Raw genomic sequence first — 18538 nt, 5'->3', positions numbered from 1 at the left:
CAGTGACGGGGACGCAGATCCCCCAACAACCAAGTCCCGATTGAAGGCAACAGCCCAACCCGTATTGGAGAGACACCGCCACCGCCACGGCACAAGTTTCTCAGGGCCAGCGCCTGCGGGAAAAGTGTAGAGCTCCTCCGGCCCAGATTGCAGCCGGGGAGCGGGTAACCGGAGGGAATCCACCGCTACCATCCGTCAACATAGGTGCAAGGAAGAGAGACATCACCGTCACCTACCGGGAGTGCAGGTGCAGCCGTCTGTGGGACCGTCCTACCAGCCGTTGGTTTACCGTACAGACTGTGTCCGTGTGTCAGGCTGAGTGAGTACCACAGTGCCGCAAGGCACAGCGCTGCCCCCGCGTCCCTGCGCCCTCCAGGCCCTACACTTCCCATCTCATCACCGGGCCCCGGGATCACCAACCCCTACCCACGGAGGGGCAACACAACACCTGGCTGCTCCGCATAACCATCCCCGGGACCCCCACACTGAGCAGCGGTGGTGCAATCACCACAACCGTGGGTGGCGTCACGAACTATAACAATCCCCACACCCAACAAACACCCCCTTTCACTCACGGGCGAGGAGTGTCGCTCGAGAAACCCCGGGATCCGGCCCACAGCTCGAGCCACCAGGAGCAGCTGCCGGACCCGAGCAGAAGGGGTGAGCGCGGTGTGCTGACACCCTCCTCCCCGCCCGCGACAACTTGGCGTCACGAACAGGATCTTACCGCTCTGCCGTCTGGTAGAGGTGCGCCTTGTTACCGCCGGAGGTATCCGGCAGAAAAAATTCAGAAGCCGCCATCTTTGGCGCGAAAAGTTCCCGCTCGAGCGTCTTCTCGAGCAGTAGAGGCGCGAAGGCCAAAACCCCGCCCCGAGAGAGGAGGGGCCGGAAAGAGCTAAGGGGACGCGATGGCGGCTGGACGCATGTAGCTGCGGCTATAAATGCAGGGACGCCAGGACCTTGCAAGAATACCGTTCCTGGAAGCAACCAGTGAAGACACCATGTGGATGCCGTCCCGCGACACCGTACCCCCCGCGCCTGGAACCGCGGCGTGGGTGGAGATCCGGACCGCGCAGCTCTATCAACGGCTGCAGGTCAAGATGCAGCTCCTCATGGAGGAGTGGGAGGCCGACATGGCGGACGTTGTAGCCACCGTGCGGAGACGCGAGGAGGAGGCGGAGAAAGGGAGGGTGAGTGACCCACGTCCCAATGCCCTTGCAGGGCCGGTCATCGCGGCTGTGGGGCCCGGTCCAAGCCCTCTCCCCCCGTTGCCTCCCTCGCCACCCGTCTCGGAGGCCGTGACCCCGCCACTAGGCCCGCTACCACCGCAACCGGTAGCGATACCCAGCCCGTCCGCCCCAGCGGACCGACCTGTAGCCGGAGCCCGCAACAAACCGGAGGCATTACCATGGAAGGCCCCGAAGATTGTGCCAGAGACCGTCCCCGAGCAGTTTCCCGAGCCGGAGCCGACGACCCGCTCCGAGCCGAAGGCCCGGCTGCGGAAAGCCCCTGTGCCCATCCCCCACACCTCGGCTGAGGTGGCGCCGGGTTGTTGCTGCAAGGCAGCGCCCAAGGCCATGACACCGCGGGATACGCTGCCCACCTTCCTGACAGTGGGTAACGTGCTGGATGTCCCGCGGGGCTCAACCCGTGCGCCGGAGCAGGTAGCAGCGCCATACTGGGACAGGGAGCCGACAAAGCTGGGCCTGGAGATCGCGGAGAGGGAGAGAAGGAAAGCCGAGCTGGTGGCCCGAGCCATTCGGGAAAAAGAAAACCTGCGGCAAGCGACCTTCCGTGTCCGGGGCCCGTTCTACGAGAGGCAGGTGAGGCGATTTGATATCCGCCGGGGCTACGGATTCATATACGAACCGGGCCTGGAGGCCGAGGTGTTTGTGGCCCGGCGGGACGTAAATGCCCATCTGCCCGAGGAGCATCCTGGCCGCAATCTCATACCAGGGGACATGGTGCGTTACACCCGGCACTGCGGAGAGAGGGGGTGGTTTGCCCTGGATGTAAAGCTGAGGGGCAGCCCGGAGAGCAAGGTGAGCTCTGCATCCCCTCCCTCGGATGAAGCAGAAAAAGGACCGGAGTAGGGCAGCGGATGCCCGTTGCACCGTCCCCGTTGGGACCACCACTGAGTTGCTTGTTTGCTGTGTGTTGTTTGAAAAAGTTCTACAAATGATGAGAAGAAAATGATACCGAGTACTTCACCAGATTTGCTTTGTTGATTTGCAACCGGCTGGAGCCGGCACCGTTGTCCCCGTGGGGACCGTTTAAAGTTTAAGTTTTGCATGGAGGACTATCCATGGACAAGCCCGTGAACTTGCAGGGCACCACAAACGTTAAGTGGCTTGTAAATATGTTGGGTACCGTTACCGTTTCCGCAATACCGCCTCCGGAGAGGCAGGTTGGAGGGAGGGCCCTCAGCAGAGCAGGCTGGGGCCCAGCCACCAAAGGAACCGGTGGCCACCCTCTGGAGGGCAAGGACAGACCCCGCTCGGGTGACTTGTGCTGGACTGTGGGTCAAGGGGTGCTGCCTGGGTTTTAGGGGCAGCATCAGGGCCAGGTTGCTTGGGTGGGAGAGAGCGGAAACCGTGACCGTATACCGTTGCAACGTTAAAAGTAAATGTGCCTCCCGTCTTGGGAAGAGTTTTTGATTAAAAATGTTACTTATGTTTGCTTAACCCTGTTACCCCCTTTTTACAGAAAAATAAAACCGGTGTAGGACGGCAGCCCGCGGACGGTCTGCATTTTGCTAAGGGGGAATGTGTCGCCCTGGGCAAGCCAGGGGACACAGGTCACAACACCACCACACCCCACACTCCAGGTAGGCACATCACAGCTAACCACAAATCCTTGTTGCCTTCCTCCAGAGGTTGATGATGCACACCAGGGGGTGGGCCAGGCGGTTGGCTCCGTCCACCAAGGAGCTCACAGCTCTGGAGGCAGGAAGTAACCTGGCAGATTAGCCCAGGCAGGGCTTGAGTGTAGAGAGCTCAGGGACGAGCTTGAGTAAACAACAGAGATTAGTCGAGGAGGAGGAAGTGGAAGGAGTAAACAGGAGATAGCTCAGGGACGAGCAGGAGTGAGGAGCTAAGTGGAGGCGTTAAGAAAGTGGAAGTAAAAGTAGTAAAGGAGGAAAGCAAGTAAAGTGAACAGAAGAGAAAGACAGCCTGAAGGGTCCAGCTTTGTGAGGGCCAGAACAGCAAGGTCAGCAACGGCGGTGACTGTCTGGAGGGGGACCGTTTGGAAGTTCCTGGAAGGACCCCGTTGGCTGTGTGCCCGGTGGTCTGGAGCAGTGTTCCGAAGGACAGTCAGCACCAGGGCAGGGGCCTCTCGGACCCCGGCAAGGCTAGGAGTCGCCAGATTTGCCAAATCCGTCAGTGACGGGGACGCAGATCCCCCAACAACCAAGTCCCGATTGAAGGCAACAGCCCAACCCCTATTGGAGAGACACCGCCACCGCCACGGCACAAGTTTCTCAGGGCCAGCGCCTGCGGGCAAAGTGTAGAGCTCCTCCGGCCCAGATTGCAGCCGGGGAGCGGGTAACCGGAGGGAATCCACCGCTACCATCCGTCAACATAGGTGCAAGGAAGAGAGACATCACCGTCACCTACCGGGAGTGCAGGTGCAGCCGTCTGTGGGACCGTCCTACCAGCCGTTGGTTTACCGTACAGACTGTGTCCGTGTGTCAGGCTGAGTGAGTACCACAGTGCCGCAAGGCACAGCGCTGCCCCCGCGTCCCTGCGCCCTCCAGGCCCTACACTTCCCATCTCATCACCGGGCCCCGGGATCACCAACCCCTACCCACGGAGTGGCAACACAACACCTGGCTGCTCCGCATCACCATCCCCGGGACCCCCACACTGAGCAGCGGTGGTGCAATCACCACAACCGTGGGTGGCGTCACGAACTATAACAATCCCCACACCCAACAAACACCCCCTTTCACTCACGGGCGAGGAGTGTCGCTCGAGAAACCCCGGGATCCGGCCCACAGCTCGAGCCACCAGGAGCAGCTGCCGGACCCGAGCAGAAGGGGTGAGCGCGGTGTGCTGACACCCTCCTCCCCACCCGCGACAAGCACATAAAGCTAATGTAAAATATATCCTTATTCGGGGGCTGGCTGGCACATTTTTGCCTGAGAGGGCAAGCACACATGAGTGGCCCATGAATAGCAGCCCAACCTTGAAGGGAAACTGTCATCAGATTTTACCGCTATAAAGTACAGCCACCACCTTTAAGGCTTCTTTTACAGTTCTCTAGTAAGCTGTATGTATTTCCCAAGCCCCTTTGCATAGTACAAAAAAAGAGCTATTATCATACCCGCTCCGGTCCGATTGGCGTCTGTCGTCTTGAGCCAACGCCTCTTCTCTTCCTACAATCACTATCGCCATTGCGTAGAGCAAAGTGTTGTAGTGTGAATGTGTCGTCTTTACTTCTGGGTAATTGGCGCTCTTTGGCCTTACCCAGCCCTCCGCAGAGCAGAGAGAAGTGCACCTGTGCTGGAGCGTGACTGGGAAACACTGTGTGGATGACATAGGACACAACATCCACATGAAGTAGGGAAAGACAATGGCTATTGTAGGAAGAGAAGAGGAGAGACGCCCATCAGACTGAACCGTCAGCTGTGGGTATAAATAAATCTCTTTTTTGTGCTGTGCAGAGGGGCTTGGGGACATACATACAGCTTATTAGAATTTTGTAAAATCGGTGTTAAAGGTGGTGACCATACTTTACACAAGGAAAACCTGGTGACAGGTTCCCTTTAACAGGTTTACTTTTGTCTGCCTGTGTGAAAAGCTGATAGCACTCGGACCAGTTTGTACTGATCAGCTGCAGTACATATTGTGCTTACATATCACTATCTTTAAAGGAACCTGTCAGGTCCAATATGCACCCAGAACCACGAGCAGTTCTGGGTGCATATTTCTAATACCTGCGTAACTGTAGCAAATCCTGCATCTAGTAGCAAACATAAAGAGATCTTTAGAAAAAATATTTCTAAAGATCTTTTATGATATGCTAATGAGGCCAGGGACTAGTCACAAGGGCGTTTTATCGCCGTAACTAATCTGCTCTCTTATCATGTTAGCATGCCCACAGGGGCGTGCTTACAATCTATTCCATGCCCATTGTTCAGCATCATTAGTGGTGACATGTGTACCTGTGTCCGTTGTCATCTCCTCAGACGCCGGATTTAGGCTCAGTACAAGTGATCAGAAGTCCCGGCACTTCCAGTCATGCACACTATGAAGCCGGGTGTACGCGTCCCGGTTTCATAGAGGTCTACTGCGCATGACCGAAAGTGCCGGGGACTTCTGATCACATGCACTGAGCCTAAATCCGGCGTCTGAGGAGATGACAACGGATACAGGTATGTGCGTCACCGCCAATGACGCTGGGCAATGAGCATTGAACAGCAGGTTAGCACGCCCCTGTGAGCGTGTTAACATGCTAAGAGAGTGGACTAGTCGAGGGATATAACACTCTTGCAACTAGTCTGTGGCCTCATTAGCATATCATAAAGAATCTTTCGAAATAATTTTTATAAAGATCTCTTCATGTATGCTACTAGATACAGGGACCAGTAGGCAAGGAATAGCAATATGCATACCGCTATCCAATGCTTTAGGTAGATATTAGCGCCAAAACCAATTTTCAAACTACCTTGATACAATTATTTACTTTATTAAACATATATGCCACAACACAATTTACATACAACATATATTATAAAATCAAAAATTAAATTCAAAGGATGGGAGAAAGGGGGGAATTATGACACATACTATCCCTATCCTTTCCCTTCCTGACATATGGGGGTCGTCGTCCTGATGATAGTGATGCCCCTGTTCAACGACGACTATTTCCTATTCGCTCCCTCCCTTACTCTAGACACCAGTGCTCCTTTACAATAGTGGGAAAAATGTGTTTCACCAGCGGAGCCCAAAGGTGATAAGTGCATAGTCTAAAGAAGGTACTTGCCTGTACCAACTAGTAACAGATTTGACCCTATGAGGGGTGTGAAGTATATTGGATGACGGTACAGAAAATTATTGCTGTTCAGATTAAGCAATACAGGTTGATATACAGAAAAAACATATTGACTGAAGCGTATGGCCCCGGTATCTGGTGGTTCCATGTGGATATAGTTTCCAGCGATGTTTAATCTTGGCTTATATAGCTTTATATTGGGTGGAGTCCTTGTCATACAAGATAGGTGCAGAAGGAAACTTCCTGGTCGCAAGCAGCAGGAAACTGGCAGGGCGCTGAGGGAGCGTAGGACAGGTGAGAAGAGTCTGTCTTTGTTTTTTTCTACATTTCTACAGGATGGCATATTGCTATAAAAAGAGGAGCAGGAAAGGGGACATTACTACACGATGGAGCAGAAGAATGGGCACAGGAAAGGAGACATTACTATAGGATGGACATAGGAAGGGGGACATTGCTACAGGATGAGCAGAAGGATGGGCACAATACTACAGGATGGGTCATTACTGCAAGAAGAGGACCAGGAAAGGGGACATTACTTCAAGGATGAGATGGATGGGCACATTATTAAAAGATGGGTACAAAGATGGGGCACATTATTAAAGGATGGGGCATTACTATAGGATGGGCACAAGGATGGGCACATTAGTACATTATATGTGCCCATATTGTCCTCTGTGGTAATGTGCCCATATTGTCCTCTTACATTCCAGGAAGCAACATTTTTCTGTTGGCTACCATTTTGGTAACATGGGTATGACACCAGCACAGGTCCTTTTAGTTACAAAGTAAAACGATTGTATAATAGAATTAACATAAGTAACAGGGGGAGGGGATAACTATGAATACCCACCCCAGCTATCAGCTTATTGGCAGCTGCTGTCACTCAACAAGCTGCTGATTTTACCAACTTTACTTGCTTGTGTTTCAAAACCTATACATCAGAGCTGATAACTAAAGGTATGTATAGAATCAGCCTGATAGTTCCAGTATAGCACTGGCTTTAGGTTATATAGGAAAATCCTGGTGATTGGGGCGCTTTAAGAATGGAAGCCATGACACTCATGAGAACTCAACAAGCTGCTCATTTTACAAACTTTACTTGCTTGTGTTTCAAAACCTATACATCAGAGCTGACCACTGAATATATGTAGAGAATCAGCCTGATAGTATCAGTATAGCACTGTCTTTAGATTATATAGAAAAATCCCTGTGATTGTTGCGCTTTATGACATGTTCGTTGATGTTTGGCATAAGCAATTTTAATAGAAAGAATGGTGGCACAGACTAATGACATATTTGTCAACAAAAAGACTTGTGACACATTCCTAAAAGCGCTAATGTAAACAAGACTAGCTTTAGTCCTCTATTTTTTAAGACAGGAAAGTATACCTGCAAATATTTCAAAAGACTGACCCGCACATCCTACAAGTATGTATAGGTGCCAGCTGAAAAAACCTAGCAAATACAAAATGGATACAGCCGCACACTAAATGCCATCAATGTATAAGTGAACTCTGGAACTGCATTACTGCTATATGAAAAAATGAGATTTTTAGTTTATGAATTGGCCAATGCATGTAAGCCCGGAAACCAAACGGCAAGGTAAATCTCAATATTCTGGGTCCCTAACTAAAATGCCACTATCTAGGTTAAAAACCATCCATGTCTGGGCAGCTAGACTAAAAATCTAACTTGAAATGCCACTATCTGGACTAACCTCCATGTCTGGGCAGCTAGGACTTCTGGTATAAGGATTATGAACACAGCCTGGTTTGTAGGGCGGAGTGCTCAGTCAGAAAAAAAACTCACTGCAAATATTTCAAAAGACTGACCCGCACATCCTACAAGTGTGTATAGGTGCCAGCTGAAAAAAACTAGCAAATACAAAATGGATACAGCCGCACACTAAATGCCATCAATGTATAAGTGAACTCTGGAACTGCATTACTGCTATATGAAAAAATGAGATTTTTAGTTTATGAATTGGCCAATGCATGTAAGCCCGGAAACCAAACGGCAAGGTAAATCTCAATATTCCGGGTCCCTAACTAAAATGCCACTATCTAAGTTAAAAACCATCCATGTCTGGGCAGCTAGACGAAAAATCTAACTTGAAATGCCACTATCTGGATAAACTAAAAATCTCATTTTTTCATATAGCAGTAATGCAGTTCCAGAGTTCACTTATACATTGATGGCATTTAGTGTGCGGCTGTATCCATTTTGTATAGGAAAGTATACCTGACCGACCTCCAAATTTACTGCTTTTCTGCCAGAATCAAAATTATAGTCTTCAATATCTGTAACATTAGGATACACCAGAATACATAAACCAGTATTAAATCTCTTTTTACTTTAACAGGTGTAGAACAACTTAATGGCACACCATCCCCACGACTAGTGAAAACACATCTTCCCATTCAGCTGATGCCTGATTCTTTTTGGGAAAAAAATTCCAAGGTAGATAAATATTTCAAGAGTAGTCAAAGTATTGTAAATCTGATAATGACTAAGTAATGCTGCAACTATGATGTTAGAATTACGCTGCGTGGATGTCAGAATAATCCCAGAAAGATGATTCATCCTGTAAGAGCTTCCAAGAAAGCTGTAGGTGGTTTAATTTGATTACAAAGTATGGTGGTTCATGCTTTTTGATAAGAGTGCCCTATCTACATGTTTTGTTTACACCATCTATTAGTTGGCTTACTTTGTGCTTGAAATTTGCAGGAAAATGTTTGTGAATTTTTTGGGGGTGTCTGATTGTGAGGGAAAACCTGAGATATGATGAGAATTATGACATTTAGTCATGTCTGTCAGCAACTACCTGATGTCACCCCCTCCCTTCCCACACAGAGATTCCCCTCAGATCACTCAGCATCTGGGAAGGTGTCAAATCCAATTACACTACCAAGCCAGAGGAAGACCCCCCTGGGGGGATATGTCCATTCATCAAGGGAGTGGGTGGGAAACTGGAAAACCCTGAGAAGCTTCAAAGGGATTCAAGACCCTCATTCCCAGCAGGAGTTCATATTCCCGACTCCGTAACATCATACACAGTTATGATATTACCGTGCGTCTGAGCCATACACCCCCTACATCATTAAAACTGGGACTCCGAGCCACATCTCTGCATACCCTTGAATTCTTTGTCGCACCCTGGGGCGTCAAGATACAGAGTACTGCAAGTAGGAGTCCGGTAGAGGAGTCGTGCTTGGACTCAGTAGGCAGAGGGGACACAGATGGATCTGATGACATCAGAACCGTCCCGATCGGACCTCCCAGTCTGGAGTTGCGGATAATATTCACTTTAGGATATTATTTTAGGCTTAGTACAGGGGTGGGGCAGTACCTCCCTGCGAGGTCACCAGGGGCAGGGGACATAGATTGTAGCCAGTTTGATAAAGACAATGTGGACATTCTTGGCTTGTCTTTACTTGGGGGTCGTGTGTACTATACACATGTGAGAAAGTCCATGGAACCCTGGTCGAACGGCGCCCCCCTGTAGCCAGACGAATAAGGTAATTGATACAACTGATATCTGCTTGTGACCCCATCTTATCTGTAAATGTACTCTGACCTATATATATATATATATATATATATATATATATATACTGTAAATTCCATATTGTATATATTGTAGTATCTAGTGTGCTCTTAAGGCAATTAAAAATATATAATTTAATCTTGGGCTGTTCTGTTATCTCGATCCTGAATCCCATGTCTGTGTGCTCGGCTTAATAGTTATCGTAATCGATTGGTGGCATCGAGTTTATGCCAAGGATCATTATGGGGCAGCCAGTGAGATCAGGGGAGGATTAGATATATTCCGTCCGCAGGAGTCGGGGAATATATACCTTACTCTCACTGGGAACCCTTCAATCATCGGCATAGTAGAATAGCGGCCTCCTGGCTTATTGTCGGGCAACTCCATAATTGGCCTGACTATAAGAGGGGCGCTAGAGAGCGAGTCACGTGCTCTGTCTCTCAGGAGGTGGAAAGGGGGGCTGTTCCTTCCGCTTCCTACTTCCTCTTTTCGTGACACTGATATCACATGATAGATAGATTATGGCACTTTAAACCATGAATACTTTCTGCAAATCCACACCCCCGTTGTTTAAAGCACATAAAATGTTAATACATTTAATAAATATGGTGCAAGTCATAAAAGACTGTTTTATGGCCCATTTAGCTTGATAAATCTTCCTCAATATGAGCATATGCACAGTCATTTCACATATGAAATATGAAAAATATTAAAGAGGTTATCTACTACTTTTACATTGATGGCCTATCCTTAGGATAGGTCATCAATGTCTGATCAGCTGGGGTCTGACACCCGGCACCCCCCAATCAGTTGTTCTCGGTGCCGGAGGCATCAGGTGGCCGAAAATGCTCAGTTCCGGAGCTGCCCCGTCTTCTGGGTACTGCACATTGATTTGAGGTGCGATACCCAGCCTTGGCCACTATGAGTTGACGGGGCAGCTCCAGAAGTGAGCATTTCTGGCTGCCGCCGTCAAAGACAGTTGATTAACATGGGTGCAGGGTGTTGGACCACAGCCAATAAGACATTGATGACCTATCTTAAGGACAGACCATCAACATAAAAATAGTGGCCAACGTCTTTAACTTCTCAAATAATACGAAAACAGTAATTTTTCATAATCTTTTAATATGGATAAAAAAAAACTTTAAAGAAGAGTCTCACTATTGAAAAACGGACTCCATATTAGAGGAATAGATCTATTTTTCTTTGTTTATCTGTTTCCAAACAGGTTATTTATGTTGCAAGAAATGCAAAAGATGTGGCAGTATCATATTTTTTCTTCCATAAAATAGTCAAAGCGTTGCCTGATCCAGGACCCTGGAATACATTCTTAGAAAACTATATGAATGGAAATGGTAAGATAAAGATACTGATTATACAACAGAAAGACTTCCTAAAATGTATGAGTATATTCCGCCTGACACTAATTATTTTATCTTAGTGGGCTATGGTTCATGGCATGACCATGTGAAAGGCTGGTGGGAAAAGAGGCATGGTGACAATATCCTATATTTATTCTATGAAGATATGAAAGAGGTATGTATAACAACATAAAATACATGAAACAGATTGTTATCATTCTAAATGTAATTGTTTTAAATTGCAGTTTATATGTTAATGAGGCGAGAAAATTGACTGTCTTTCCCAGCGCTCCTAATATCTAAGTAACTGCAACTGCTCTACGGCCCAGCTGCAGCCCTCATGAGGTCAGAAAGAGGAGATCGGACTGGTGCTGCAGTATATTTTTTAACAGGTTTATTTGCAAAACCTCACAATATCTACATTTTTTTCCAGTAGTAAATAATTGGAGCTATAATTTTAATATACTACTGTTAAACAGAGCAGAAAATAGGGTTTGCACATGTTCGTGTCATGCGATGTTCGGCTCTGCACGCACTTGGTGGTGCGACGGCGTCAGACACTATTCATACTATAGAGTCTGGTAAGCAACCTGAGGCTTCTGTATTATTTGGCCAGAGCCAGGCGTTGGCTGATTCCGGTTCACTGATCTTCAGCACTCTAAAGGGTGCTTTACACGCTGCGACATCGCTAACGATATATCGTCGGGGTCACATCGTAAGTGACGCACATCCGGCGCCGTTAGCGGCATCGCAGCGTGTGACACCAAGGAGCGACGTGTTAATGATCAACGATTTTTGACGTTTTTGCGATCATTGACACGTCGCTCCTTTTCATAATATCGCTGATGGTGCATGCCGCTGGTTGTTCGTTGTTCCTGCGGCGTCACACATCGCTGTGTGTGACACCGCAGGAACGACGAACATCTCCTTACCTGCGTCTACCGGCAATGAGGAAGAAAGGAGGTGGGCGGGATGTTCCGGCCGCTCATCTCCGTCCCTCCTCTGCTATTGGGCGGCCGCTTAGTGATGACGCTGTGACACCGAACTAACCGCCCCCTTAGAAAGGAGGCGGTTCGCCGGTCACAGGGACATCGCTAGGCAGGTAAGTACGTGTGACGGGTGTTAGCGATGTTGTGTGCCACGGGCAGCGATTTGCCCGTGACGCACAACCGACGGGGGGCGGGTACGCTCTCTAGCGATATCGATAGCGATATCGCAGCGTGTAAAGTACCCTTAAGAGTTCATTCCTGCAGACTGGTGAGCAGGAACTAGGAGATTAGGTTGCTAATTGCCCCGTGCAGCTGTATCTTTCCCATTTAAGGCACGACTTTCTGCAAATATGTTCCGATAATAGCTTCAGCATAAGCTCCAGCTATACCAGTCTTTTTGGTGAACCTGTTTATAGTGCTCTTTGTTGTGATATTGAGTGGTGTGGACGTTCATCTGTGGTGTGTTACTTTCTCCCCTTTTCATTGTTCCCCTGTACACATATTGTTTCTCCTATGGGTTTTCAGTGCAGTATGTACGAGTTTTCATTCTCCCTTGTCCGTGTCGTTTTTGTGTGGTTTTGATATTGTGTTTTCCATTCTGCCCCAAGGTTGGGGGAGAGGGGGAGTAAGATTAGGGCTTGGACAGGAGTCAGGGTAATGCTTGGGGCTTGGACCTGGCTACCATCAAGCCTACCTCAGAGAAAAGTCACATTGCAGGGTCTCGTGTCTGAGGGCCAGCTAAGGAACCCCTGTTCTGTCATTACCCCATGACCGTTAGGGTATAAAAAAAATTGGTCCGATTTTTATCCAGAAAAGTAGGATGATTTCTTTCTCACTTGTCATCCGTGTGTCATTCATGTTTTTCCGGAATGGATATAGAAAATTAAATATAAAGTTTCTTCTATACATGTTGAACATGTACAGCACACGGACAGCACAGATATGTGTTTACACTGAATGATTGACTTGTATTGGCCCTTGTCATCCGTGCTGCCAGAAAAAAAACAGAAACGTGTACGAGTGGTACACACGGAGGCATGGGTGTTTCACACAGACACACGTTCCATGTGAATATACGGACATGTGAAGATCACTATCGTTTATAATGGTTACATGTGGTATCCATGAAAAAAGTGTCACACGTACTGATGGCACACGTACCAGAAGAGGGCCTTACATGGAAGCATTCAAATGAAATGCTATGATGTCTATACACCCTAAAATAATCAGCTTACAAGCACAAGCATGCTTACTATTCTTCACATTGAAATATTTTTAGGAACCTTAATTGATGACTACTTCTGGATTAAGAAAAATTGTAAGTATGGACATGATTTTTCACCTGAATGTGTTGCATTTTACAGGATCCAAAAAGAGAACTTAGGAAGATGCTGCATTTCATGAATAAAGAGATGAGTGATGAAACGCTGGAGAAGATTATTTACCACACATCCTTTGATGTCATGAAAACCAATGATATGGCGAATTACAAAACCTTACCTAATGATCTTGTAGACCAGTCTACAACTCCCTTTATGAGAAAAGGTAAAAAAATACAAAAAATTGATGGCACAATTACAACAATTATAGCTATAAAGTAGTTTTGTATGTGGTCTGCAAGGCAAGGATGTACTACCAGACCGATCCTATGAAAATTCATTATGAGAGAACCCAAGAGACCCATAAAAATCAATGATACCAGTTCAAGTCCAAACAAAAAGGATAGGACTGACTGATTGATTCATTGTGATCTTTTTTTTCCCACATACTTGAAACAAAAAAAAGTATCAATCGAAAATGCCTAACTGTTTCTCTAACGTTCTTCAACTTATTACAGAATGAGTAAAGGCCCCGTTACATGCTACGATATATCGGGTGATATGTCGTAGGGGTCACGGATTCCGTGACGCACATCTGGCATCGTTTGACATATTGTAGCGTGTGACAGCTACGAGCGACTGTTAACGAGCAAAAATACTCACCTTATCATTGCTCGTTGACACGTCGTTCATTTTCAAAATATCAGGCACATTCCTGGATGCAGGTTGTTCGTCGTTCCTGTGGCAGCACACATCGCTCCGTGTGACACCTTGGGAACGACGAACACAGCTTACCTGCATCCCGCCGGCAATGAGGAAGGAAGGAGGTGGGCGGGATGTTACGTCCCGCTCATCTCCTCCCCTCCGCTTCTATTGGGCGGCCGCTGTGTGACGTCGCTGTGACGCCGGACGTCCCTCCCCCTTCAGGAAGAGGATGTTCGCCGCGAGGTCGTTCGGGAGGTAAGTGCGTGTGACGGGGGTTTACAATTTTGTGCAACACGGGCCTTTAGAGGATATTTTCTGTTGAAATTTGTATGGATCAGATAGGAAAAAATAAAGCACCCCCATCAGATTATTTATGTACTTAAGTATTCTCCCTTAAAGTCATTGCTTTTATGGGAGACTAGTTCCATTAATGGAGCATGCAAAGTAACATGGCACCAGAGTGTGACTCTTCAAAAAAGTAGAAAGTCAGCATCAATGAATAAAGACAAGGAACGACACTATCATTACATTGACCAATGTTGTATCCTGATACCATGCCGCATGCTGGAAGTGTCCACTGGGCGGCTCCCCTGTGACCGCTCACCTCCAGCTAAGCTTCGGTGACAGTTTTTCTCCTGAATGCAAATTCATGACATTGGTGGAGAGAAACCGGAACGGAGCCACAAAGCAGAGACTGCTTCTCAAGCCTGGGGCTTTTAATCTAAGGTCCCTGCCGACGGTCGTATACTCACCCTCTAGCCTCTTCACGCTTTATTGCCGATGCTCCCATTGGCCTTCGGTAGTTTGTGACCTGTCGGCAGCTCCAGTGTTTTATGGAGTACGCCAGAGGTCACTTTTCAAGTCTATGAGAGCCTGTTTTTGGCCTCATAGATTTGCATTGAGCACTTGTGAATGTAACTTCTGACTGCAGGCCATCAGACACAAGATAGTGCCGAAGGACCGGAGCAATGCTGAAAAATGGCATCAGGGACCAGTGATGTAAAAATCGCAGTCACAGAGATCGCGACCCTAACCGGGCCCGGTGGTGCAGCACCTGTTTCAGCTGGATGTGGGCGCACATCCAATATCCAGCTGAAATACATCACAGCACAGAGACCTGTCGGGTCCCTGCACTGCAATGTGATGGACGCTAATTAAAGCTGTAAATATTCACTACTCCCCACGCCCATAATCCTGGGCAGTGGGAACAGTGAATATTCTGACACAGCTGACAGCACTGTAAGTGGGCACGCATGACAGTGACGTCATGCACTGCGCCGCTTACATGATGGTCAGTTGCCAGCATGCCAGCGTCAGAGGAGGATTTTTTTTACTGATGGCAGCCTGGAGCTTTTTAAGAAAAAGGGTCTGATTCATGATTGCTTTTGCACGTTTTTTTGGACTACAAATGGTTCCAGTCATGATTTTATTTGCGCCCTTTAGATTATTCAATTTGCACTTTTTCTAAGTTAACTGTATTTGGTTTTGTCTGTGTATTTTTTTTCGGCACTATGGGCGTAGTGTTCATCATCCAGACCTTTTTGATGAATTGATTATTTGGGACTTTTCAAAATGTCACAAACTTTTTGTGCAGTTGTATAGAATCTGATACCGTTTGCACTAAAATGTTCATTATTATATATATTTACTTTATTCCTCCCGGCAGCCTTGGGCTTTCAGTCATAGAAATGCAGCTGGCGCAGTTTCAGTCACCGATCTGTACATAGTGAGCAATGGTTATAAACATATCCTACGCACTGACTGACAGCTGGCATCATTGCATCAGTACAAAGCCAGCTGTCAATCAGTGCCGGGGTCGTGGATACAGCTGCCGGTTACTATGTACTGAGCTGTGACTGAAGCTTCGTCGGCCATGCCCCTATAACTGAAAGCCCAAGTTCATTTCCTCCTGGCAGTGGGGCTTTCTATATGGTGGCCACATGGTGACAAAATGCTATTAACTTGGAGATTAACCACATCATAGTGTTTTTTTACATGATATGTTCCCATTAAAGAGTACTATATAGTTCACAGTAATGGTAGGGGGATGTAGGAGGGATTGCCTCTATTTTAAGTTGCTTTGGCTAGGATTATATGAAACTGTTGACCATTTCTCCTTAATATAAGCAAAATTAAATGTCCAATATATTTTGCTTTAAATAAGGTATTGCCGGGGACTGGAAGAACCATTTCACTATTGCTCAGAATGAAAGGTTTGATGAAGACTACAAGAGGAAGATGAAAGGCACAGAGCTTCACTTCAGGACTGAGATTTAAAGAATAGTTTTCCGCTCCTTTTTCATGGTTTAATTTGGTATAAGAGGCATAACTAAATATTGGGACAAACAATAATTACTAATGGAAGGTTTAAATGTTGTAAATGGTCTGAAATGTGAACAATAATATTACTGCTGGGAATAAAGCACACACTTTTGAAGGCAACTTGTCAGGTTGGAATTGCTGTGCAGTTTATGGGCCGGGGCAGACATATCATTGGGGGCAACCTGTGCAGCCTCACAAGGGCCCAAAAGGAGAGGGGGCAAGTTCCACCTGTAAAGTAGGTATAATTGTGCATTAAGATGAGCTATTGGACTACAAAGTACCCAATTACTGTTCTTCCAGAGGGGCCCTGTACTATGGCTCCCAGTGCTCCACTGGCGGACACAAACAGAAAAGGACCCCTGAGCAAAAACAATATAGGAAATATATGAGCCCTTTGCAGCCCAAGAGCTCATCATAATGCCCATTCCAACTGGTTTGGAGGTAGAAATGGGCTCTCAGACCTCTTGGGTCCCTGTGCAGCAGCACAGGTTGTACCAATGATATGCCCCCAAAGGGCAGCATGTTACACAGCAGGAGAAGCTGAAAAGTATACTACAATTAATACATAGAATCGTCAGATTCACTAGAATTATGTAAAAAATTTCAATTTGCATCAAAATTATTTGAAACAAATTGAATTTGCCTGGACATAGATCTCCCAGAGAATCTGACTCCAAAAATTATTTTACATGAAAAGGGACTTTACCAGTGTGAAACATGTAGATCAGATGAGGTCTGTAAAGTGTTACGGAATATGATGGCTCTAAATAACAAAAGCATAATCAGGAGAGCAGACTGTCAGTCATTACATGTCTCACACTGGTAATGCCCTCTTTCATTTACAGTCATATGAAAAAGTTTGGACACCCCTATTAATGTTAACCTTTTTTCTTTATAACAATTTGGGTTTTTGCAACAGCTATTGCAGTTTCATATATCTAATAACTGATGGACTGAATAATATTTCTGGATTGAAATGAGGATTATTGTACTAACAGAAAATGTGCAATCCGCATTTAACCCCTTCAGCCCCCGGGCACTTTCCGTTTTTGCGTTTTTGTTTTTTGCTCCTTTTCTTCCAAGAGCCGTAACTTTTTTATTATTCCGTCAATCTTGCCATATGAGGGCTTGTTTTTTGCGGGACGAGTTGTACTTTTAAATGAAATCATAAGTTTTACCATATAGTGTACTGGAAAACGGCAAAAAAATTCCAAGTGCGGAAAAATTGCAAAAAAAGTGGGATCGTACAATAGTTTTTGGGATATTTTATTCACGGTGTTCACTATATGGTAAAACTGATGTGTGGGTGTGATGCCTCAGGTCGGTGCGAGTTTGTAGACACCAAACATGTATAGGTTTACTTGTATCTAAGGGGTTAAAAAAAATTCACAAGTTTGTCCAATAAAAGTGGCGCACGTTTTGCGCCATTTTCCGAAACACGTAGAGTTCTTATTTTTTGGGATCTATGGCTCAGTGATGGCTTATTTTTTGCGTCTCGAGCTGACGTTTATAATGGTACCATTTTTGCGCAGATGCTACGTTTTGATCGCCTGTTATTGCATTTTGCGCAAAACTTGCGGCGACCAAAAAACGTAATTTTGGCGTTTGGAATTTTTTTGCCACTACGCCATTTACCAATCAGAATAATTGATTTTATATTTTGATAGATCGGGCATTTCTGAACGCGGCGATACCAAATATGTGTATATTTATTTATTTTTTAACCCTTTAATTTTCAATGGGGGGAAAGGGGGGTGATTTGAACTTTTAGGTTTTTTGTTTTTTTTTTAATTTTTTAAAACTTTTTTTTTACTTTTTTTATTTTATTTTACTAGTCCCCCTAGGGGGCTATAGCAATCAGCAATCCGATTGCTGATCGCTATCTGCTGATCACAGCTATACCGCTGTAATCAGCAGATTCAGTCACTTTCTTTCTTCCTCTGCTCCGTGCCGAGGAAGAATGAAAGTGAAACTTCGTAGCACCAGGCGTCATCACATGACCCTGTGCTACGATGGCAACCACCGAACGTCACGTGATCACTCACGTGACGTCCGGAGGGGGCGGCGGTAAGTAAAAAAGATGGCCGCGCGCATGTAGATCTCGCTGCCAGACTTTGGCAGCGAGATCTAAGGGGTTAATGTTCCGGGTGGAATGCGATTCCACTCGGAACATGTAGGCACACATGTCAGCTGTTGAAAACAGCTGATATGTGTGCCGATCCACGCCGCCTGCCCGCGGCAGGGGGCGGGGCTTAACGGGACACGATCCTGGACGGATAGATCCGTCCAAGGTCGTGA

General features: G+C 46.7%; 2 protein-coding genes across 5 annotated transcripts in view; one reads left to right on the top strand and one right to left on the bottom strand.

Moving 5' to 3' along the window:
• LOC142254939 (sulfotransferase 1 family member D1-like) overlaps positions 1-17139 on the top strand; it is a 63740-nt gene extending 46601 nt beyond the window's left edge. Inside the window, exons 4-8 of the mRNA XM_075326304.1 lie at positions 8360-8457; positions 10773-10899; positions 10986-11080; positions 13259-13439; positions 16083-17139. Of these exons, the coding sequence (XP_075182419.1) occupies positions 8360-8457; positions 10773-10899; positions 10986-11080; positions 13259-13439; positions 16083-16195 (614 nt within the window). The 3' untranslated portion in view covers positions 16196-17139. The remainder of the gene's footprint in view (positions 1-8359; positions 8458-10772; positions 10900-10985; positions 11081-13258; positions 13440-16082) is intronic.
• The window catches only part of SLC25A45 (solute carrier family 25 member 45), a 116104-nt gene that overhangs the window by 77973 nt on the left and 19593 nt on the right, over positions 1-18538 (bottom strand). The gene's annotated exons all lie outside the window — the stretch shown is intronic.

Source organism: Anomaloglossus baeobatrachus, chromosome 10, assembly GCF_048569485.1.
Source record: "Anomaloglossus baeobatrachus isolate aAnoBae1 chromosome 10, aAnoBae1.hap1, whole genome shotgun sequence".
Lineage (NCBI taxonomy): Eukaryota > Metazoa > Chordata > Amphibia > Anura > Aromobatidae > Anomaloglossus > Anomaloglossus baeobatrachus.
This window is presented reverse-complemented; position numbering and strand designations above follow the sequence as displayed.